This window comes from Aquarana catesbeiana, linkage group LG10 (genome assembly GCF_042186555.1).
Source record: "Aquarana catesbeiana isolate 2022-GZ linkage group LG10, ASM4218655v1, whole genome shotgun sequence".
In the NCBI taxonomy this organism is placed as follows: domain Eukaryota; kingdom Metazoa; phylum Chordata; class Amphibia; order Anura; family Ranidae; genus Aquarana; species Aquarana catesbeiana.
Window position 1 is genome coordinate 5462234 of NC_133333.1, and position 18071 is coordinate 5480304.

General features: G+C 52.0%; 1 protein-coding gene across 1 annotated transcript; it reads right to left on the reverse strand.

Moving 5' to 3' along the window:
* Nucleotides 1-585: 585 nt before the first annotated feature.
* Nucleotides 586-1230, reverse strand: LOC141111465 (uncharacterized; the record flags this gene model as incomplete). The annotated part of the gene is made up of 1 exon (XM_073603759.1): nucleotides 586-1230. A coding segment is annotated over one exon (645 nt), but the record flags the coding sequence as incomplete, so codon positions are not given.
* Nucleotides 1231-18071: the final 16841 nt, after the last annotated feature.

Below are 18071 nucleotides of genomic sequence, written 5' to 3' on the forward strand. Positions count from 1 at the left end.
TTTCGCGATTTTGGGGGGGGGGGGGCTGCGGGTGGAAGGGAAACGGGAGAAGACGGTTTTACTGAATGCAAAGGAACATCCCCGCTAACGAGGGACAATCGGCAGCCCTAAATATAAACGCACTCCCTCCTCCTCCGTATCGCTGGCTGCGCACTGACGGGGGTGTACAGTACGCGGCGGGAGGGGGAGTGTGACTCCGAGGAGTAGGAGGTGTGCGTCTTTTACACTTTCCACAAAGGCGAGGCGAACGTGCAAATGTGCGTTTTGACACCTTTTGGCGAGCGGGGGAGATCGGCGCAGAGATCGGGTCGGTGCCGCAGACGTCGCCCTGAAACGGCGCCTGGGTGACATCATACAGGTGTACGTGAGATTAGCGCCATTTGGCCTTTGGACGCCAATTCACAACCTTTTCTTTTTCCCGTTAAGAACTTTGTACCCCACTTTAAAAAATGGCGGATCTTATGATTGTCAGTGGCAGTGCGGAAGAGGTCAGGATGGCGTCCAATTGGTGCAACACAAACAGTTCTCACTGCAGAAGTTCTGCAACTCGTAAAAGTGTGGAGGAGAAAAGGGCGGGACCTGTAGTCACAAACGTAGAACTTGGCGTGCGGCATCCTCCGCTCCTTCATCGTACGTCTCTCCATCCTCCGCTCCTTCATCGTACGTCTCTCCATCCTCCGCTCCTTCATCGTACGTCTCTCCATCCTCCGCTCCTTCATCGTACGTCTCTCCATCCTCCGCTCCTTCATCGTACGTCTCTCCATCCTCCGCTCCTTCATCGTACGTCTCTCCATCCTCCACTCCTTCATCGTACCTCTGTCCATCCTCCGCTCCTTTATCGTACGTCTCTCCATCCTCCGCTCCTTCATCGTACGTCTCTCCATCCTCCGCTCCTTCATCGTACGTCTCTCCATCCTCCGCTCCTTCATCGTACGTCTGTCCGTCATCCGCTCCTTCATCGTACGTCTGTCCATCCTCCGCTCCTTCATCGTACGTCTGTCCATCCTCCGCTCCTTCATCGTACGTCTCTCCATCCTCCGCTCCTTCATCGTACGTCTGTCCATCCTCCGCTCCTTCATCGTACGTCTGTCCGTCCTCCGCTCCTTCATCGTACGTCTGTCCGTCCTCCGCTCCTTCATCGTACATCTGTCCGTCCTCCGCTCCTTCATCGTACATCTGTCCATCCTCCGCTCCTTCATCGTACCTCTGTCCATCCTCCACTCCTTCATCCTACGTCTGTCCGTCCTCCGCTCCTTCATCGTACCTCTGTCCGTCCTCCGCTCCCTCATCGTACATCTGTCCGTCCTCCGCTCCTTCATCGTACGTCTGTCCCTCCTCCGCTCCCTCATCGTACGTCTGTCCGTCCTCCGCTCCTTCATCGTACGTCTGTCCCTCCTCCGCTCCTTCATCGTACCTCTGTCCATCCTCCGCTCCTTCATCGTACGTCTGTCCCTCCTCCGCTCCTTCATTGTACCTCTGTCCATCCTCCGCTCCTTCATCGTACGTCTGTCCGTCCTCCGCTCCTTCATCGTACGTCTGTCCCTCCTCCGCTCCTTCATCGTACCTCTGTCCATCCTCCGCTCCTTCATCGTACGTCTGTCCCTCCTCCGCTCCTTCATTGTACCTCTGTCCCTCCTCCGCTCCTTCATCCTACGTCTGTCCCTCCTCCGCTCCTTCATCGTACCTCTGTCCGTCCTCCGCTCCTTCATCGTACCTCTGTCCGTCCTCCGCTCCTTCATCGTACCTCTGTCCATCCTCCGCTCCTTCATCGTACGTCTGTCCCTCCTCCGCTCCTTCATCCTACGTCTGTCCCTCCTCCGCTCCTTCATCGTACCTCTGTCCCTCCTCCGCTCCTTCATCGTACCTCTGTCCATCCTCCGCTCCTTCATCGTACGTCTGTCCGTCCTCCGCTCCTTCACCCTACGTCTGTCCATTCTCCGCTCCTTCATCGTACGTCTGTCCCTCCTCCGCTCCTTCATCATACGCCTGTCCCTCCTCCGCTCCTTCATCGTACCTCTGTCCGTCCTCCGCTCCTTCATCGTACGTCTGTCCCTCCTCCGCTCCTTCATCGTACGTCTGTCCCTCCTCCGCTCCTTCATCGTACGTTTGTCCCTCCTCCGCTCCTTCATCGTACCTCTGTCCCTCCTCCGCTCCTTCATCGTACGTCTGTCCGTCCTCCGCTCCTTCATCGTACGTCTGTCCATCCTCCGCTCCTTCATCGTACGTCTGTCCGTCCTCCGCTCCTTCATCGTACGTCTGTCCATCCTCCGCTCCTTCATCGTACGTCTGTCCCTCCTCCGCTCCTTCATCGTACGTCTGTCCGTCCTCCGCTCCTTCATCGTACGTCTGTCCGTCCTCCGCTCCTTCATCGTACGTCTGTCCATCCTCCGCTCCTTCATCGTACGTCTGTCCATCCTCCGCTCCTTCATCGTACGTCTGTCCGTCCTCCGCTCCTTCATCGTACCTCTGTCCCTCCTCCGCTCCTTCATCGTACGTCTGTCCGTCCTCCGCTCCTTCATCGTACGTCTGTCCATCCTCCGCTCCTTCATCGTACGTCTGTCCGTCCTCCGCTCCTTCATCGTACGTCTGTCCATCCTCCGCTCCTTCATCGTACGTCTGTCCCTCCTCCGCTCCTTCATCGTACGTCTGTCCGTCCTCCGCTCCTTCATCGTACGTCTGTCCGTCCTCCGCTCCTTCATCGTACGTCTGTCCATCCTCCGCTCCTTCATCGTACGTCTGTCCATCCTCCGCTCCTTCATCGTACGTCTGTCCGTCCTCCGCTCCCTTATCAAATATCTGTCCATCAGGGACCTTGAGCAGTGATGTAAGTTAACTGTTGGACAACGTCTGTTCATCCCCCATAAATTAGCCTGGAATCTGACAAAGATGGCGACAGCGGCTCTACCTCCTGTACAATCAAATTGTAACGTGTGTGGGGAGGGGAATCACAAGCCAATCATCAAAATATCAAATTTGAGCGCCAGGTGACATAAATTTGGCCGGATCCAATTAAAAATGGCGGCGGTGGCGTGGGGACTCTGCTTAAACAATCAGATTGTAAAATGTGTGGTCAGCTTTACAGAGGGGGGAGGGGTTCCTCGAGCCAACATTTCTTCCTCCCCGTAGACACAAGATCAAATCTGGGCGCTGGAAGACATAAAGTCGGCCGGATCATGATAAAAATGGCAGCGGTGGCGCGACGGCCCTCCCTGTACAATCAGATTGTATCGTGTGTGTGGTGAGGTTTACAGACATGGGGGGGACCACGAGCCAATCATTGGCCAACATTTATTCATCCCCCGCAGGCACAAGATCAGATCTGATCATCAAATGATATAAAGTCGGCGGAAACACGATAAAAACGGTGGCGGCGGCTCTCCCCCGATGGCTCTGCCCGTCTGTGGGGGCCGAGGAATGACGTATCTATGGGGATCGCAGTCCAGGCTGCAGCAGCCAATCAGGTTCTGCGTGTAATCCTTCATAACAGCACTGCAGAGCCGGAGATGGCTGAGCGTGCTGCACCCCCCCCCCTCTGCCCCCCCTCTGCCCACCATGGAAATCTGGCCGAGTGGCACTGCAGAGAGGGGGGGCTGCGATTAAACCCCCCCTCCCCCCATCCTGGATCTGACCTCCGCGCTTTCACTTTGTATATTAAAAAATGTCAGCGCTGGAAGATTTACACTTCATTGTGGACGTTCTGCAGCAGCTGCATCTCTGGAGGTCATCGGAGGAGCAATTATATCATTGGACAAAGCCGGGTAATTCTCCGCCTAATCCGTACGGCTTTGTTATTGCCGCACGTGACGCCGGAATCCTCCAGCCACCGGCGGGCGCAATGAAGCGTAGATAAGGGGGGGGGGGGGGGGCAGGGGGGGTGTTAGACCTTTCACAGCATTTTCACACAAGGTCACCCCGGTTTATGTATAACGCCGGCGCTAAAACCGAACCGAATCCAAAACGTGCGCAGACCAACGAACAAACCAAATTCAGTGTTGGGTGGGGAATTCCCCGTCTCTCTCCGATATGAGGGGTTCCCACCATCCCTGTGCTGAGTTCCCGGGTCTGTACACCCGCTGTGCCCATTATGAGGGGTTCTCACCATCCCTGTGCTGAGTTCCTGGGTCTGTACACCCGCTGTGCCCATTATGAGGGGTTCTCACCATCCCTGTGCTGAGTTCTCAGGTCTGTACACCCGCTGTGCCCATTATGAGGGGTTCTCACCATCCCTGTGCTGAGTTCCCGGGTCTGTATACCCGCTGTGCCCATTATGAGGGGTTCCCACCATCCCTGTGCTGAGTTCCTGGGTCTGTACACCCGCTGTGCCCATTATGAGGGGTTCTCACCATCCCTGTGCTGAGTTCTCAGGTCTGTACACCCGCTGTGCCCATTATGAGGGGTTCTCACCATCCCTGTGCTGAGTTCTCAGGTCTGTACACCCGCTGTGCCCATTATGAGGGGTTCTCACCATCCCTGTGCTGAGTTCTCAGGTCTGTACACCCGCTGTGCCCATTATGAGGGGTTCCCACCATCCCTGTGCTGAGTTCCCGGGTCTGTACACCCGCTGTGCCCATTATGAGGGGTTCCCACCATCCCTGTGCTGAGTTCTCAGGTCTGTACACCCGCTGTGCCCATTATGAGGGGTTCCCACCATCCCTGTGCTGAGTTCCCGGGTCTGTACACCTGCTGTGCCCATTATGAGGGGTTCCCACCATCCCTGTGCTGAGTTCTCAGGTCTGTACACCCGCTGTGCCCATTATGAGGGGTTCCCACCATCCCTGTGCTGAGTTCCCGGGTCTGTACACCCGCTGTGCCCATTATGAGGGGTTCCCACCATCCCTGTGCTGAGTTCCCGGGTCTGTACACCCGCTGTGCCCATTATGAGGGGTTCTCACCATCCCTGTGCTGAGTTCCTGGGTCTGTACACCCGCTGTGCCCATTATGAGGGGTTCTCACCATCCCTGTGCTGAGTTCCCGGGTCTGTACAACCGCTGTGCCCATTATGAGGGGTTCCCACCATCCCTGTGCTGAGTTCCCGGGTCTGTACACCCGCTGTGCCCATTATGAGGGGTTCTCACCATCCCTGTGCTGAGTTCCGGGGTCTGTACACCCGCTGTGCCCATTATGAGGGGTTCCCACCATCCCTGTGCTGAGTTCCCGGGTCTGTACACCCGCTGTGCCCATTATGAGGGGTTCCCACCATCCCTGTGCTGGAACCCCCCCAGGCAGGAAGAATGAAGAGCGGGATTTGTTCCGGACTGTTCTATATCAGGATTTGACGGACAGGCCGCTGTCAGGAAATGTGACCCCCCCTCCCCCTCCCCCCAGCAGGTTTCTCGGAGTCTCTCCAGGATCCGGCTTCTCACGCATGACCAGACGCTGTGAAAGGCGACAATTCTGCATCTGGGTCAGATGGAAAGAGTTGGCTGAAGGGTTTTCAGGAAGACGGGGGTGGGGGTGGGGGGGCGATGTGTGTGGGGGGGGGGGGGCGCACCGGTAACAGGACCAATCAACCCACTCCCCATCCCAAGAGCCCTGTGCTCTGCCTCACTGGGGGGGGGGGGGGGGGGGGATGGCCTCGCACTGGTCATAGCGCCGGTCCTGTTTTCCTTTAAAGGATTTATCGCGTTTTTCACGCGTTGCGTTCAAATGTTCTGCAACTCAAAGTCGTATTTTACCTGCATTTTACGTCCCCCTTCTTTTCATGTTCCTCATTTCCTGTCTCCGGTAGGAGGGTGGCGTCCGGGTTTGCCGGAAACTCGGGCATGCGACTTTAAAAACAAAAACGCAACCGTTAAAACACTTTGCATTTTTCATGCGCAGCCACTGACGACCAATTGCTGACCAGGCCCTTTTTCTGACACTTTTTGTTCAGAAGTACAAAATCTGTATTTTTTCGCTCGAAAATTACTCGATTATTTATTTTTTTATTTTTTCCAACAGAGACCCTAGAGAATAAAATGGCGATTGTTGTAATTTTAAGTCAATCGATTTTCACGCAGCAGTTCTTCAAACGCATTTTTTTTGGGGGGGGGGGGGGATACACTTTAATGAATTTAAAACCAAAAAAAAACACAACATATACCCCAATTTTTTTTTGTAGAATGTGAAAAGATGACGTTACGCCGAGTAAACAGATACCAAACACGTCACGCTTTAAAAATTGCGCGCGCTTGTGGAATAGCGCCAAACGACAGTATTTAAAAATCTCCACAGGCGACGCTTTAAAAAATTTTTTTTTTGCAGGTTACCAGTTTAGAGTTACAGAGGAGGTCTGGCGCTAGAATTATTGCTCTCGCTCCGACGATCGCGGCGATACCTCACATGTGTGGTGCGAACACCGTTTACATATGCGGGCGCTATCTACGTAATGCGTTCACCACTGCGCGCGAGCGTGGAGAGACGTGAGCGCTTTAAATTTTTTTTTTATTTTATTACTTTTTTTTTATTACTTTTTATTAGTACTTTTTATTTTATTTAATTTTATTACTTTTTTTTATTTTATTACTTTTTTTTGTATTACTATTTATTTTATTACTTTTTTATTACTATTTATTTTGTTTTATTACTTTTTTTTATTACTATTTACTTTATTTTATTACTTTTTTGTATTACTATTTATTTTATTTTATTACTTTTTTTTATTACTATTTATTTTATTTTATTACTTTTTTGTATTACTATTTATTTTATTTTATTACTTTTTAAAATTTCAACACTGTCTTCTTACATTTTTTTTTTTGTATCACTTTTATTGCTATTGCAAGGAATGTAAAGATCCCATGCGATAACAATACAGCATGACAGGTCCTCTTTTATCGAGAGGTCGAGAGTCCAAAAGACCCAACAAATTTAATCTTTTTGATTTGAAAAAAAAAAAAAAAAGCCTTGTTTATGAGGGACTAGAAACAGGAAGTGACGTCACGACACCGCTCCGGTCCTCCTAGACCATAGAGCTGAGACGAGGCCAGGGCGATTTCCTTCGCTCATCTCTGTGCCCAGCCTGCTTCTGCTATTCCTGGTGATCCCGCCATTAGGATCCTTGGCCAGGCACTTCCTGCGATGGGGTGACAACGCTCAGTCCCTGTCTCCCAATTGTGCTCCAGCGTTGTCACCTTGTCATGAAGGCTTCCCATGAAGACTACAAATGGCAGTTTTATCACATATTATAAAAATTTGGTCTACTGTTGTCCCTGATGATCCTGCCATTAAGGTTCTTGGCCAGGCACTTCCAGCTATAGGGTGAAAACGCTCAGTCCCTGTCTCCCAATTGTGCTCCTGCGTTGTCACCCTGCCATATAGGCTTCCAATAAGGACAAGTGGCAGTTTTACCACATATTATAAAGGTTTGGTCTACTGTTGCCCCCCCCCCCCGATGATCCCGCCATTACTGTCCTTGTCCCACCACTTCCTGTTATAGGGTGACAACACTCAGTTCCTGTCTCCCAATTGCGCTCCAGCGTTGTCACCTTGTCATATAGGCTTCCCATAAGGACAAGTGGCATTTTTACCACATATTATAAAGGTTTGGTTTACTGTTGCCCCCCCCCCCCCGATGATCCCGCCATTAGTGTCCGTGTCCCACCACTTCCTGTTATGGGGTGACAACGCTCAGTCCCCGTCTCCCAATCGCGCTCCAGCGTTGTCACACAGGGCTTCCTATGGAGACTACAAGCCGCCCCTTCACCACACATGACACAGACACGGTCTGCTGTTGTCACCATCAGGAAACCCGCCGTGGGAAATGCCGTCATTGGAGCGCATGGAGACAGGAAGTGGCTGCAAAGAGGCTGCAGGAGATCAGAAGCTCTGAGATGTAACAAAGGATGAACAAAAAAAAAAACAGATTTTATAAAAAAAAAAAATAAATAACAAGAGTTTATATAACGGAGGTCACATGAGATGAACACTTCTGAAGCAAACTGCGGCCCGGTCTATACCGGAGGGAGTCAGTGCCTGCTGGGAGTTGTAGTTCCTCCGGATCCTCACCCCTCAGCTGTTCCCCTGGGATCGGGGTCAGGGCAGCCGGTGATATTTCCGGCGGTGGAGGTTGGCGGGATCAGCGGAATGTGTACCTGGCAGCACAACGCCGCTCATCGCTGCCGGATAATGTTATGTAATCGTCTCCGATATCCCCCTCCCCTCCCCCATCACATGTTATGTGTGTCAGTGTAATCCTTCCCCTGACAACACCTTCATCTGTCTGCTCTCCAGAAGGACGGCACCATCTTTACTGATCACTGGGGGAGGGGAGACTGAGGAAATGACTCCTCCTCCTTCTACAAAGTTACAATGTACAGTCTGATCACTGGGGGAGGGGAGACTGAGGAAATGACTCCTCCTCCTCCTAGAAAGTTACAATGTACAGTCTGATCACTGGGGGAGGGGAGACTGAGGAAATGACTCCTCCTCCTTCTACAAAGTTACAATGTACAGTCTGATCACTGGGGGAGGGGAGACTGAGGAAATGACTCCTCCTCCTAGAAAGTTACAATGTACAGTCTGATCACTGGGGGAGGGGAGACTGAGGAAATGACTCCGCCTCCTTCTAGAAAGTTACAATGTACAGTCTGATCACTGGGGGAGGGGAGACTGAGGAAATGACTCCTCCTCCTTCTACAAAGTTACAATGTACAGTCTGATCACTGGAGGAGGAGAGACTGAGGAAATGACTCCTCCTCCTTCTACAAAGTTACAATGTACAGTCTGATCACTGGGGGAGGAGAGACTGAGGAAATGACTCCTCCTCCTTCTACAAAGTTACAATGTACAGTCTGATCACTGGGGGAGGGGAGACTGAGGAAATGACTCCTCCCCCTTCTACAAAGTTACAATCTACAGCCTGATCACTGGGGGAGGAGAGACTGAGGAAATGACTCCGCCTCCTTCTACAAAGTTACAATGTACAGTCTGATCACTGGGGGAGGGGAGACTGAGGAAATGACTCCTCCAGCCTGCAGCAGACTGATGACATCATCTAAGTCTAGGCGCAGTCACTGACTGGAAATGAAGGAAGACTTCTTGTTGATAAGAGGTGGATCTCCTCTGAATGATGACCGCGGTATAATGTGATGTCTGGAATGTATTCATGACAAATGATCTGCTAAGGGGCCGCACTGTTTACCTCCCGGCAGCCTGTAGGTGTCGCCCTCTCTGCTGTATAAACCTAAAAGGATGCAACTTATAGGAAATCCTCCAGTAAATGGAAACATTGTATCGCTTATGCACAGAATGTAAACGGAAGAGGGGAGGAGACTAAGGAAACATTTCGTCCTGCCTGCAGCAAACTGATGATGTCATCTCAGCCTAGGCACAGTCACTGACTGCAGCTGAAGATGGAGCTTTTCTACTCTGTATATTGTGGAATGTCAGGAACGGATTCTCGCGGTTACTGACCACGGTCCACTTTTAGCATACCAGCAAATGACCAACGTTTGCCCGAAAAAAATGATGATGTCACAATGACTGTCATTATCCAGGCGGTACACAGACACGGTGATGATGATCATGGCGGTACACAGACACGGTGATGGTTTGGTCTACTGTTGCCCCCCCCCCCCCCGATGATCCCGCCATTACTGTCCTTGTCCCACCACTTCCTGTTATAGGGTGACAACACTCAGTTCCTGTCTCCCAATTGCGCTCCTGCGTTGTCACCTTGTCATATAGGCTTCCCATAAGGACAAGTGGCATTTTTACCACATATTATAAAGGTTTGGTTTAATGTTGCCCCCCCCCCCCCGATGATCCCGCCATTAGTGTCCGTGTCCCACCACTTCCTGTTATAGGGTGACAACACTCAGTTCCTGTCTCCCAATTGCGCTCCAGCGTTGTCACCTTGTCATATAGGCTTCCCATAAGGACAAGTGGCATTTTTACCACATATTATAAAGGTTTGGTTTAATGTTGCCCCCCCCCCCCCGATGATCCCGCCATTAGTGTCCTTGTCCCACCACTTCCTGTTATGGGGTGACAACGCTCAGTCCCCGTCTCCCAATCGCGCTCCTGCGTTGTCACACAGGGCTTCCTATGGAGACTACAAGCCGCCCCTTCACCACACATGACACAGACACGGTCTGCTGTTGTCACCATCAGGAAACCCGCCGTGGGAAATGCCGTCATTGGAGTGCATGGAGACAGGAAGTGGCTGCAAAGAGGCTGCAGGAGATCAGAAGCTCTGAGATGTAACAAAGGATGAACAAAAAAAAAAAACAGATTTTATAAAAAAAAATAAATAAATAACAAGAGTTTATATAACGGAGGTCACATGAGATGAACACTTCTGAAGCAAACTGCGGCCCGGTCTATACCGGAGGGAGTCAGTGCCTGCTGGGAGTTGTAGTTCCTCCGGATCCTCACCCCTCAGCTGTTCCCCTGGGATCGGGGTCAGGGCAGCCGGTGATATTTCCGGCGGTGGAGGTTGGCGGGATCAGCGGAATGTGTACCTGGCAGCACAACGCCGCTCATCGCTGCCGGATAATGTTATGTAATCGTCTCCGATATCCCCCTCCCCTCCCCCATCACATGTTATGTGTGTCAGTGTAATCCTTCCCCTGACAACACCTTCATCTGTCTGCTCTCCAGAAGGACGGCACCATCTTTACTGATCACTGGGGGAGGGGAGACTGAGGAAATGACTCCTCCTCCTAGAAAGTTACAATGTACAGTCTGATCACTGGGGGAGGGGAGACTGAGGAAATGACTCCGCCTCCTTCTACAAAGTTACAATGTACAGTCTGATCACTGGGGGAGGGGAGACTGAGGAAATGACTCCTCCTCCTTCTACAAAGTTACAATGTACAGTTTGATCACTGGGGGAGGAGAGACTGAGGAAATGACTCCTCCTCCTTCTACAAAGTTACAATGTACACCCTGATCACTGGGGGAGGAGAGACTGAGGAAATGACTCCTCCTCCTTCTACAAAGTTACAATGTACAGTCTGATCACTGGGGGAGGGGAGACTGAGGAAATGACTCCTCCCCCTTCTACAAAGTTACAATCTACAGCCTGATCACTGGGGGAGGAGAGACTGAGGAAATGACTCCGCCTCCTTCTACAAAGTTACAATGTACAGTCTGATCACTGGGGGAGGGGAGACTGAGGAAATGACTCCTCCAGCCTGCAGCAGACTGATGACATCATCTAAGTCTAGGCGCAGTCACTGACTGGAGATGAAGGAAGACTTCTTGTTGATAAGAGGTGGATCTCCTCTGAATGATGACCGCGGTATAATGTGATGTCTGGAATGTATTCATGACAAATGATCTGCTAAGGGGCCGCACTGTTTACCTCCCGGCAGCCTGTAGGTGTCGCCCTCTCTGCTGTATAAACCTAAAAGGATGCAACTTATAGGAAATCCTCCAGTAAATGGAAACATTGTATCGCTTATGCACAGAATGTAAACGGAAGAGGGGAGGAGACTAAGGAAACATTTCGTCCTGCCTGCAGCAAACTGATGATGTCATCTCAGCCTAGGCACAGTCACTGACTGCAGCTGAAGATGGAGCTTTTCTACTCTGTATATTGTGGAATGTCAGGAACGGATTCTCGCGGTTACTGACCACGGTCCACTTTTAGCATACCAGCAAATGACCAACGTTTGCCCGAAAAAAATGATGATGTCACAATGACTGTCATTATCCAGGCGGTACACAGACACAGTGATGGTGATCATGGCGGTACACAGACACGGTGATGGTGATCATGGCGGTACACAGACACGGTGATCATGGCGGTACACAGACACGGTGATCATGGCGGTACACAGACACGGTGATCATGGCGGTACACAGACACGGTGATGGTGATCATGGCGGTACACAGACACGGTGATGGTGATCATGGCGGTACACAGACACGGTGATGGTGATCATGGCGGTACACAGACACGGTGACGGTGGTCATGGCGGTACACAGACACGGTGATCATGGCGGTACACAGACACGGTGATCATGGCAGTACACAGACACGGTGGTCATGGCGGTACACAGACACGGTGATCATGGCGGTACACAGACACGGTGATCATGGCAGTACACAGACACGGTGATCATGGCGGTACACAGACACGGTGATCATGGCGGTACACAGACACGGTGATGGTGATCATGGCGGTACACAGACACGGTGATGGTGATCATGGCGGTACACAGACACGGTGATGGTGATCATGGCGGTACACAGACACGGTGACGGTGGTCATGGCGGTACACAGACACGGTGATCATGGCGGTACACAGACACGGTGATCATGGCGGTACACAGACACGGTGATCATGGCGGTACACAGACACGGTGATCATGGCGGTACACAGACACGGTGATCATGGCGGTACACAGACACGGTGATCATGGCGGTACACAGACACGGTGATGGTGATCATGGCGGTACACAGACACGGTGACGGTGATCATGGCGGTACACAGACACGGTGACGGTGATCATGGCGGTACACAGACACGGTGACGGTGATCATGGCGGTACACAGACACGGTGACGGTGATCATGGCGGTACACAGACACGGTGACGGTGATCATGGCGGTACACAGACACGGTGACGGTGATCATGACGGTACACAGACACGGTGATGTTAATCATGGCGGTACACAGACACGGTGACGGTGATCATGGCGGTACACAGACACGGTGATCATGGCGGTACACAGACACGATGATGGTGGTCATGACGGTACACAGACACGGTGACGGTGATCATGGCGGTACACAGACACGGTGACGGTGATCATGGCGGTACACAGACACGGTGATGGTGATCATGGCGGTACACAGACACGGTGACGGTGATCATGGCGGTACACAGACACGGTGATGGTGATCATGGCGGTACACAGACACGGTGACGGTGATCATGGCGGTACACAGACACGGTGATGGTGATCATGGCGGTACACAGACACGGTGACGGTGATCATGGCGGTATGCGACTAAGTTCCAGAAAAAGAATCTGAAGGAGAGTCAGAATTTCTCTGCAGCGCAGAGCTGATAAATCGAACCACCCAATAAGGTTATGGGGGGCTGTTCAATATTTGGGGTTTAGTTAAAGTGGAACTAAAAGGTGAACGTTCACCTATCCAGCACTCCCGCACCGGGATCTTCTTCTGAGTGCCGGTCTTCAGGCCTCTTCATTGGCTGGCGCGTGGAATGACGTCACTCCATTCGTAGGAATCTTCCTGCCACTCAGAGACCAACGCGGCGCTGTGATCTTGCCAGAGAAGACACATTGCATGTCATCACTGGGTCTCTGTGCTTCTCTATGCAATGCAGGCAGATCATGGCTGGTGGAGGGGCCAGCAGGGGGGGCTGTACATAGCTACTTGAAAACATCGCAGCCCCCGGCCTCTATGGAGCCATCCTAATGCAAGCAGTGGGAGGAGTTATACAAATATCAAAATGATTCGATGGGTGTGTGTCAGTCTGGAGGAGTGGGCGGTTCTAGGCAGGCTCTATGGACACGCCCACATGGGATGTTCAATAAAAGAACTGAAATCCAATGAATGAAAGGGGTGGGGCTAGGGACAGTCAGGCTGGGGACAAGAGTGCTAGGGTGACACCAGTGAAAAGAGGTGTACAAAACAGCACTTCTGGTGTCACCTGTCCACCATGTTTGTGCCCAGGGTTCCCACACTGACCTTTCATGGCTGGGACTCTTACTGGGACCCTGGAACCAGCCCACCCGCTCCTGAGTCGTCCCATTGGCCGGTTATTTTATAAACTCCTGTGGAGTGTGCGCATCTTATCTGTGATGTAGACCCACCAGTGAGTCCTTCCCATCCCCGGCATTGCAGGACCACAGAGCGACCGCTTACCAATCAATGGTTTTGTTTTTTACTTGAATGTATTTGCCATTTATAGAGCACCAAGTGGGATCATACCCGGAGTTCCACTTTAATAGGAAGAACGATGTCTCCACCTAGTGTTCAGAAAGTGGAATGGCAACAGCTGTAAGCTCCGTACACACAAATAGCATCCTTTCCGCTCTGTCAGAACCGATCTGATCCGGTTTTTAATTTACCAGCCCATAGCCAAGCAGTCAAAACATTTTCTAAAGCCGACACCATTACCAACGACAGTCTAAATGAGCCATCGCCAACCGCACTGCCGAAAGCCCCATCACCAACCGCACTGCCAATAGTCCCATCACCAACCGCACTGCCGAAAGCCCCATCACCAACCGCACTGCCGAAAGCCCCATCGCCAACCGCACTGCGGACTGTCCCATCACCAACCTCACTGCCGAAAGTCCAATCACCAACTGCACTGCGGACTGTCCCATCACCAACCTCACTGCCGAAAGTCCCATCACCAACTGCACCGCCGAAAGTCCCATCACCAACCGCACTGCCGAAAGCCCCATCACCAACCGCACTGCCGAAAGCCCCATCACCAACCGCATTGCCGAAAGTCTCATCACCAACCGCACTGCCGAAGGTCTCATCACCAACCTCACTGCCGAAAAGTCCCATCACCAACTGCACTGCCGAAAGCCCCATCACCAACCGCGCTGCTGAAAGCCCCATCGCCAACCGCACTGTCGAAAGTCTCATCACCAACCACACTGCCGAAAGTCCCATCACCAACCACACTGCCGAAAGCCCCATCACCAACCGCACTGCCGAAAGTTCCATCGCCAACCGCACTGCCGAAAGTCCCATCACCAACCGCACAGCCAAAAGTCTCATTGCCAACCACATTGCTGAAAGTCCCACTGCCAACCGCACTGCCGAAAGTCTCATCGCCAACCGCACTGCCGAAAGTCTCATCGCCAACCGCACTGCCGAAAGTCTCATCGCCAACCGCACTGCCGAAAGTCTCATCGCCAACCGCACTGCCGAAAGTCCCATCACCAACCACACTGCCGAAAGCCCCATCGTCAACCGCACTGCCGAAAGTCCCATCGCCAACCGCACTGCCGAAAGCCCCTTTGCCAACCACACTGCCGAAAGCACCATCACCAACCACACTGCCGAAAGCCCCATCACCAACCGCACTGCGGACTGTCCCATCACCAACCTCACTGCCGAAAGTCCCATCACCAACTGCACTGCGAAAGCACCATCACCAACCACACTGCCGAAAGCCCCATTGCCAACCGCACTGCCGAAAGCCCCATCACCAACCGCATTGCCGAAAGCCCCATCGCCATCCTCACTGCCGAAAGCCCCATCACCAACCGCATTGCCAAAAGCCCCATCACCAACCACACTGCCGAAAGCCCCATCGCCAACCGCACTGCCGAAAGCCCCATCGCCAACCGCACTGCCGAAAGCCCCATCGCCAACCGCGCTGCCGAAAGTCCCATCGCCAACCGCACTGCCGAAAGCCCCATCACCAACCGCATTGCCGAAAGTCTCATCACCAACTGCACTGCCGAAAGCCCCATCACCAACTGCACTGCCGAAAGCCCCATCACCAACCGCACTGCCGAAAGCCCCATCACCAACCGCACTGCGGACTGTCCCATCACCAACCTCACTGCCGAAAGTCCCATCACCAACTGCACTGCCGAAAGCCCCATCGCCAACCGCACTGCGGACTGTCCCATCACCAACCTCACTGCCGAAAGCCCCATCACCAACTGCACTGCCGAAAGCCCCATCGCCAACCGCGCTGCTGAAAGTCCCATCACCAACCGCACTGCCGAAAGCCCCATCACCAACTGCACTGCCGAAAGCCACATCACCAACCGCACTGCCGAAAGCCCCATCACCAACTGCACTGCCGAAAGCCCCATCGCCAACCGCACTGCCGAAAGCCCCATCGCCAACCGCACTGCGGACTGTCCCATCACCAACCACACTGCCGAAAGCCCCATCGCCAACCGCACTGCCGAAAGCCCCATCTGCCAACCGCGCTGCCGAAAGTCCCATCACCAACCGCATTGCCGAAAGCCCCATCACCAACCACACTGCCGAAAGCCCCATCACCAACCGCACTGCCGAAAGCCCCATCACCAACCGCATTGCCGAAAGCCCCATCACCAACCACACTGCCGAAAGCCCCATCACCAACCGCATTGCCGAAAGCCCCATCACCAACCGCACTGCCGAAAGCCCCATCACCAACCGCATTGCCGAAAGCCCCATCACCAACCGCACTGCCGAAAGCCCCATCACCAACCGCATTGCTGAAAGCCCCATCACCAACCGCATTGCCGAAAGCCCCATCGCCAACCGCACTGCCGAAAGCCCCATCGCCAACCGCACTGCCGAAAGCCCCATCGCCAACCGCACTGCCGAAAGCCCCATCACCAACCGCACTGCCGAAAGCCCCATCACCAACCGCATTGCCGAAAGCCCCATCACCAACCGCATTGCCGAAAGCCCCATCACCAACCGCATTGCCGAAAGCCCCATCACCAACCGCACTGCCGAAAGTCCCATCACCAACCGCACTGCTGCAAGTCCCATTGCCAGCCAGACTCCTTAAAAGAATCTTAAGAGTTTTTATTAGTTTGATTATAAAAAAAAAAACAATTTTATTCAGAACATTACATTTATTTTAATGAAAATTTTGAAATAAATTGATTCAATTTCATTTACAATTAAAAAAAAAAATTGAATTAAATCACTTTAAATTAAAATGAGTTTAGTACATTGTTTTATTTTTGTAGTTGCCTCCATGTTTGTGTTTGTTTGAAGCATTGGCGATGATGGCGTCTTCAGTCCCCCCGCACCGCGTCCAGGCTGGATATTATCCGCGTCGTCCTCTTCACAATTCTGAGGTCTGACGCTCTGATACGGTTTTTTCTTTTTGTTTTTTTTTTTATGTTAACCATAAATGAATATTTTGTTCGCCCCCTGAATTTCTTTAATCATAGGAGTTATTTCTATCTTGTTTTCTTCATCTGTTACATCTCACTGCTGCTGATCTCCTGCAGCCTCTTTGCAGCCACTTCGTGTCTCCATGCACTCCAGCAATGGCCGCACGGCATCTCTCAGGGCGGGCTTCCTGATGGTGACAATAGTGGATCATGTTTATGTCATGTGTGATGAAATGACCACTCGTAGTCTCTGTCGGAAGCCTGTGTGACATGGTGACAACAGAGGAGCACAGCTGGGAGAGAAGGACAAAGCGGTGTCACCCCGAACCAGGAAGTGCCTAAAAAGGGCCTTAATGGCAGGATCGCCAGGGGCGACAGTGACTGTAATCTGTGATGAAATGGCCACTTGTAGTCTTCATTGGAAGCCCCATATAACAGGGTGACAACACAGGAGCACATTTGGGAGAGAAGGACAAAGCGTTGTCACCTGAACCAGGAAGTGTCTAAATAAGGTCCTTAATGGCAGGATCACTGGGGTTGGCAGAGGACGATGACTGTAATCTATGGTGAAATGGCCACTTGTGGTTTCTTTTAGAGCCCCGGGTGACAACACAGGGGCACAACTGGGAGAGAAGGACAAAGCGTTGTCACCCTGAACCAGGAAGTGCCTAAATAAGGTCCTTATTGGCAGGATCCCCAGGGGCGACAGTGGACAATGACTGTGTAATCTGTGATGAAATGGCCACTTCTAGTCTCGGTCAGAGCCCTGTGCGACAAGGTGACAACACAAGAGCACAACTGGGTGAGGACGACAAAATGTTGTCACCTGAACCAGGAAGTGCCTAAATAAGGGACAATGACTGTAAACTATGATGAAATGGCCACTTGTAGTCGCCATTGGAAGCCTATGTGACAGGGTGACTACACAAGAGCACAATTGGGAGAGAGGGACAAAGCGTTGTCACGTGAACCAGGAACTGCCTAAAAAAGGTCCTTAATGGCAGGATCACCAGGGTTGGCAGAGGACAATGACTGTAATCTATGATGAAATGGCCACTTGAAATTTTGAAATAATTGATTCAATTTCATTTACAATTAAAAGAAAATAATTGAATTAAATCACTTTAAATTAAAATTAGTTTATGAGTTTGTAGTTTCTTTTAGAGCCCCGGGTGACAACGCAGGGGCACACCTGGGAGAGAAGGACAAAGCGTTGTCACCCTGAACCAGGAAGTGCCTAAATAAGGTCCCTTATTGGCAGGATCAGCAGGAGCGACCGTCGACAACGA